At 40.1% G+C, this 6,003-nt stretch overlaps 3 protein-coding genes across 3 annotated transcripts; 1 reads left to right on the top strand and 2 right to left on the bottom strand.

Moving 5' to 3' along the window:
- Nucleotides 1-144: 144 nt before the first annotated feature.
- Nucleotides 145-1,331, top strand: LOC121296897 (cytochrome b-c1 complex subunit 9-like). The gene is made up of 2 exons (XM_041222803.1): nucleotides 145-318; nucleotides 1,006-1,331. The coding sequence occupies exons 1-2, from the start codon at nucleotides 157-159 to the stop codon at nucleotides 1,054-1,056; spliced, it is 213 nt and encodes a 70-aa protein (XP_041078737.1). The 5' UTR covers nucleotides 145-156; the 3' UTR covers nucleotides 1,057-1,331.
- Nucleotides 1,332-2,037: 706 nt separating this feature from the next.
- On the bottom strand, nucleotides 2,038-4,166 carry LOC121297059 (transmembrane protein 17A-like). The gene is made up of 5 exons (XM_041223069.1): nucleotides 4,104-4,166; nucleotides 3,303-3,417; nucleotides 2,949-3,052; nucleotides 2,619-2,732; nucleotides 2,038-2,349 (listed from the first exon to the last, which is right to left on the bottom strand). The coding sequence occupies exons 1-5, from the start codon at nucleotides 4,164-4,166 to the stop codon at nucleotides 2,038-2,040; spliced, it is 708 nt and encodes a 235-aa protein (XP_041079003.1).
- Nucleotides 4,030-5,729, bottom strand: selenoe (selenoprotein e). Its single transcript, XM_041223068.1, has 5 exons — nucleotides 5,711-5,729; nucleotides 5,271-5,287; nucleotides 5,112-5,188; nucleotides 4,517-4,595; nucleotides 4,030-4,353 (listed from the first exon to the last, which is right to left on the bottom strand). Exons 1-5 carry the CDS (start codon nucleotides 5,727-5,729, stop codon nucleotides 4,210-4,212), a joined length of 336 nt encoding a protein of 111 aa, XP_041079002.1. The 3' UTR covers nucleotides 4,030-4,209.
- Nucleotides 5,730-6,003: the final 274 nt, after the last annotated feature.

The following is a 6,003-nucleotide window of genomic DNA, read 5'->3' as shown; positions in this document are numbered from 1 at the left end:
TCCTGTGATGGTCTTAATGTTATTATGGGAGTTGTAGTTTATTATTTCGGCTCACGCAAGTAAATATCACATCTCCCTAGCGCATTGAAACTACAAACCCAGGGTGCACTGGCAAATACGTCATTTCCCCCCGCCTTTGTTTCCGGTTCCTGTCCTATGAGCACTACAGCAACCAACATGGCGTTTGGCAGGCAGCTCTATAATTCGGTCTTCAGGAAAAGCTCGACATTTGCGCTTTCCATCTTGGTGGGAGCCGTTGTGTTTGAGCGCATGTTTGACCAGGCCGGAGACGCGATTTTTGAACACCTGAACAAAGGGGTGAGTCAGAAGTAGATGTGAAAAGGCTCTGACTTTATCTTTCACCTCGGCCAGTGTACAGTGCAGAGCAGGCCTGACCTTTCCCTGCAGGAAGGACAGTGTGTTCTTAACGAGTGGTTGTGTTTTTAAAATAGTGCAACCATTTTCAAATCGTTTGTTGTTCAGTTTTTAAAACTGACTCGAGACATGAATGCTTCTTCATTCATTCGCTGAATTGCTAACCGGTTAATTTAAGACGCACTGCTTCAAAGTGAGAGCGAATATCATTGTCGGCTCGTATCATTAGTCAGGCTTGACTTTGCCACCGTCGTTTTGGTAGATTATCAGTCTTCAAAAGCAACTCACAATAGTGTGATATTTGGACTGTTCGCAGAATTACTCCCCATTCAACTAAATCTAATAAATTCGACTGATATGCTAACCTTGGCATGTACAGGTCACTGCATTTTGCCTGTATTAGCTATGTTGGTACGTGCTTTACAATCATCAGTTTACCATCACTAGAGTGTGTTTTGTTCTGTATCTGTTTCCTGAAGTCAACCGGCTGCTTGGCAGAGTTGAGTATGATCGTGATACGATTGATACAAAAATGAATGAATTCAGTTTGTTTAAATAGCCCTTTAGCCAGTTCTGTGTGCCCTTATTGTTTTTTTTTTATTGTGCCTATTTATTTATTTATTTATTTAGAAACTTTGGAAGCACATTAAACACAACTATGAGAGTCACGATAAAGAATAACGTGGCAGTTTACTGGTGAGATGATTCCATTCCCTGCTGCTTTTGTTGGGGCAACAGCAGTCGAAGACATCAATGTTTCACTGGATCATCAAGACCCCAGAAATGTTTTGAGACTGGTGCTGAGTTTGATTTTCTGGATCTCCTGAATCTTCTCCAGCCATTCTGAACACCGCTGATCAAAGTCCTGGCCTGCAGTCTGTTTCGTCTGTTATATTTAATCTGTCAATTTTATTGTAAATCTTTAATAGATGCTGTTAATAAATTCATTTAAACCATGTTCTATTAACTGTAGCATAGTTTGCACTTTTGCCATTCAATTAAAGGGCTGATTTAGATATCATGTACACTGCTGCAAACAACTAAGGGATGCTCAAAGATAAGAATATTAAGCATTTGCAGCTACAAGTTATTAACATTAAAATTAACAAGTATATGTAATTATTTTCTGTGGTTATCACGTGCCATATTAACAAAACTTTAGACTGATGTTGGATATTAAAATATGACTATCTTCTGATATCCTTTGCATTCAAATTACGCTAGTGGTCTTGGCATTATCTCAGTGTAGGATTTGTAGCATTTCGTATACAGCAAGGGAATGTAAGATAGTCTTGAAAATATTTTGATCTGTCCAACATTGATGACAAAAAACACATTGTACTCATTAATGCAAAGTAACTGTTCATTTAGCTAGTGTAGTAAGACTGGAGAGAACCAGTCATGTTCACTCTGCTGCAGATTCTGCTCTTTGGATGTAAGTATTGATGGCTTGATTTGTTGCTTAGGACTTGAACACTGATTAAGGCATTAGCTGAAACAGTTGTCTGCTTGGCTTAGGTCCTTAAAAGTGTTACCTGTGCTAAAGAGCTAGCTCTGTGATAGAGTGAATTGAGTTAACCGGTCATCATACACACTATTGTTCATCTCCTGGGGGATAGACAGTTTTTACCAACACATGCAACAAAAGGCTAAATAAACCTCTCAGTAAACATGAATATTTCTGGTCCAGGGGAATGTGCTTCTGCCTGGTGGGATGGGGACCACCTGGTTGATGTCTAGGGTTTTGTCTGTGTCTTCGAATTGACTGAGGTGGAACTGCAGGGTAAGTTTCTGGGTCATCACCTTGAGTGCAAGGAAAGCTGCAAGCACCTCCGAAAGGAGGAAGAGCAGGTAGATGACGTGGACCGCCCTCTCCAATGGAAGGATGATGATAGCCTCGTCCGTCAGGAAAAACAGGAGAATGGGGAGCTGGAACAGGAAAGTGAGGAGCCAGATTCCAGCTAGCTCTGGAACCTGAGGAGATGAGATGGGTTGAGGACGGGAATATTATTCCGATCTCAGATCGTATTGGAAGCTAAATACCTTCAACAACCAATAGTGCAATATTCTCTGGAACATGCTGGTGGCCATTGTAGGCCATATTTTTAAAAAGTACTGTATGCATCTATAACTAAATGGATTTTAATATCTGATGCAATCACAGTTAAGCAGGTTATAGCAAATATTTTATAAATCTTTGTATATCAAGGGATCCTAAGTAAAGCCACGTATTTAAATGTTACCTTTTCTTTCAAGTTCCCTACATAACCAAGGTAGAGTCTCAGGCCCTCGGTAAGAGTGATGATTACCATCCCAATGGCCAGGAGAGATTGGTAGTAGTCTGGTAATAAGCAGTACTGCAAAACAGAAAGATGTGAGAGTGGACATTTCTGCCTTGGTTCTGTGTATGACACTACGACTATATGAGTTATTAAAGCCTTCAACATGCAGTACACATACAAAAGGTATTTAGAGCTGTGGCTCAGTCAGCACATGGGCTGAATAATGATCCAGACACATGGATGTCTGTAACCTAAACTAATGCTTATGGGAATGAAGGCATCTTTGCATACCTTTAACTCCAGCATGAGAACTTCAGAAATCCACCAGAAAGGAAAATAGAAGGTATTGAAATAGAGCAGCATCTGCAAGGGGAGGCGGGACATCATTTCATGTGCTGAAAACAAGAGGAGTAAACCGAATAATAACACAAAGAAAACTTTCCTTATTTGAGTTATTCAGAAAGATTTCTCAGAGTTAGTTACTACTGTAAGCTTTGGAAATTCACCCCAAGTTCAACGGTTTTGCAACTTTCACAAAAGATAAAGCTGGGATACCAAGGAAAGTCATCCAGGCCTCCTGTCTGGTGTGTGTTCTGGGAAATAGTGCTGCTGTTTAAAAAGCTGATGATTTAACTGCTTTGTTGCCCTGCCCGTCTCCACTGTCCCGGGTCCTGTTGTTAGTGAAGATGGAGCTGCTGTAGTGAGCCAGGCCCAGACTGAGGTTCTGAGGGATTGGTGTGTACAGCACAAGCACTGCGGGCTCTCATTGAAGACACCGAATCTGAGAGACCATGCAACCTGCAGCCTGTCTGCTCCTGAGCAACAGGATTAGCCTCGTGAGCCCTGCTGCTAATCTGATTAGTTAAAAGAAGGCAGTCTGATTAGAGATGAGCCATCCTCCAGACTAACAGGGCGTGATGTAGATATATAGATAGCTATGTTGATTGTCTGTATATAACACCGATTCTTCAATGGAACACATTACTAAAGAAACAGGGTTTAAAATGGGGAAGTGCAACATGATGCTGGTGTGTGCGTCTTTAACAATTAAAAGAATATGTTGATGGCAGTATGGCAGCGAATACTGACCATGCAGTTGGAATTACGATATCTGCCATTAGTTTAGTCAGCAACTGGCACAATGTACGATACTGGTATAATATACCCAACTGTCCCAAAATCCCTGGAAGTACCCAAACTCTAATCAGTATTGTGGTAATGATTCATATGCAGGTTACTATGTAATTGTTCCTCTGAAAAGCTGTGCATTTCCATTCCTTTAAAATACACATATAGTTTCAACCTTTGATAAATACACAGAAGCCACGTTAAAAGTTGTTGTTTTTTTTATTTATTAATAAAACACTTGCTCCAATTTGGTTTACATCATCATCATTATTATTTGTTTTGCTTCTAACAATGAATGTATTCATTTTTTTTTCTCACTACGAGAAGCTTCTGCTCAGCCTGAGACCAGGCACGGTGCTGCCTTTCGATCCCCAGCCTCATTCTTGCTTCCTGCAGCAATACTCAAGATGAACACTAGGTGCTCTCAGAGTTCATCTCTAGGAGCTTTCAGAGGGAGATGCTGGAACTCCTTGGGGACCTCTTCACCTTTCTGTGACTTTTTGTAGAACCCCAGAGATTCCAGGAGAGCAGAGATCTCATCCGCTTTCATATCCTCAACTAGAACAGTCTGGAACAATAAGAGAACTCGTTACCAAGAACCAAGGGAAGCGCATTAAACTGTACTGCTGCAAGTAAACTTCTCAAAGGCACTTTTTATTGATTCAAAAACACAGCTACTGGAGCTGTTACTGTTTCACTGCACCTTAGTTTAGCTGAATCCATGTGCTTACCTTCACAACCTCTTCTTTCCCGTTGTAAAAGATGAGCTTGGGCTCCTTTTCCTCCCCAGAGACATATTCCAGGTTATGGCTAACGCAGCCTTGTTAAGGTAAAGTCTAGATATTCTTCAATAGCTTTACAGCTTATAAGTGTGACAGCCATGGCTTTAAAAACACTTTCCTAACCCCTTCTTGATTATTAACTCTTGCTAGGCTTGCTAGCATTCTTAGTTCTTAAACATAGTCTGTGACATTAATGCTTTTATAATAGAAAAACCATAATCATACATAGATTATTAAAAATACTTATACCCTAATATAACAATGCTTTTACAGTTGACTTCTTAAATTCTGCATTTCCCTTCTTTACTGTGATTAACATTGTTTTTTTCTATGTTAATTTTACCATGCTTTACAATACTTTTCTGTGGTTTACCATGTTTTCACTGTGTTTTTACTAGGCTTTACTACACTTTGGTAGGCTTTCACCATTGTGTGCCACTGTCATTTTTCATTCATTATATAGAAATATGCAGAAAAGCTAAAAGGAGACGACAAATCAGAATGCAAGGGTGTTCCTGTGAGCCCTCCAGTGGAATAAGGATACTACAATGCCACGCGCTCCATCAGGAATAGCTGAAGCTCAGGCATTTTCTTGATTGATCACCCAATCACACTGGGGGCCTGGTAAACAACAGAAGCAACATGTTACATTAGTGTCCAGCCACAGTGTGTACGGATGGAGAAGAGAGAGGGTTTTACTCACAAGCAGTTTTCCTCTGGCTATTTAAGAGGTCGTAGAATGGAGTCGTGTGACAATGCCGTAGCTCTTCTCTCAGCAGACGATTGTTCGACGCGACCGGAACTTGTCCATTTCTGTCGTTTGTGTTTGTCAACAGACCAGGTGTAGTAGAGAGGTGCGTGCGGGTGACCTGGGTTGATTTTAAGTTTTCGGAATTTGTAACTTCGTATAATATACTATTATCCCTGATTTGGTTATGAGGGGGGGGGGTTGGGGTGGGTGGGGAAGTCATATTTATACTTTTTTATGAAGAGGAGGTAATAATATATTTTATAGGATAGCGGAAAATAAACTAAGAGCATAAAAAACAAAATCATATGCAGACAGTAACAAAGGTGTAGCTGTTTTTTTACCATTTTTTTTTCTGAGGCCCCACCCCCATTATTATAATAATTTATTCCAACCACTTCTGATGTCCTTCATAACAGGTGCATCCTTATCTATTTTCCTTAGGCAACATGTCAAGCTGTCTAATGGAATGTGAAATTGCTGTTAACCTGTAACACACCAGCTTTAAGGCATCTGTTCTTAATACAGAGCCTTGTAGTAAGAGTCCTTCTGTACCCTGTGTTCTAGGGAGAGCGTTGTCTTTCTATTTTTTCTATTTGAAGAACTTTGAGGATTTAAAAACATATGTTTTAGTGCATTTAAAAACTTTTACTTAGTTTAAACAGTGCTTTGACAAATGAGAATAATT

The sequence above is a fragment of the Polyodon spathula genome, chromosome 22, assembly GCF_017654505.1.
Source record: "Polyodon spathula isolate WHYD16114869_AA chromosome 22, ASM1765450v1, whole genome shotgun sequence".
In the NCBI taxonomy this organism is placed as follows: Eukaryota; Metazoa; Chordata; class Actinopteri; order Acipenseriformes; family Polyodontidae; genus Polyodon; species Polyodon spathula.
Note: the sequence above shows the minus strand (reverse complement) of the source record. Positions and strands in the feature narration are given on the sequence as shown.

What these genes read in the sequence shown, in the direction of transcription:
- LOC121296897 (XM_041222803.1), top strand. Translation starts at nt 157, where the DNA reads ATGAGCACTACAGCAACCAACATGGCGTTTGGCAGGCAGCTCTATAAT. An exon ending in TTGAACACCTGAACAAAGGG is followed by an intron (nt 319 to 1,005) that starts GTGAGTCAGAAG and finishes TTATTTATTTAG; the next exon opens with AAACTTTGGAAGCACATTAA.
- LOC121297059 (XM_041223069.1), bottom strand. Translation starts at nt 4,166, where the DNA reads ATGAGGCTGGGGATCGAAAGGCAGCACCGTGCCTGGTCTCAGGCTGAG. An exon ending in TTCTCATGCTGGAGTTAAAG is followed by an intron (nt 2,733 to 2,948) that starts GTATGCAAAGAT and finishes TCTGTTTTGCAG; the next exon opens with TACTGCTTATTACCAGACTA. An exon ending in TAGGGAACTTGAAAGAAAAG is followed by an intron (nt 2,350 to 2,618) that starts GTAACATTTAAA and finishes TCATCTCCTCAG; the next exon opens with GTTCCAGAGCTAGCTGGAAT.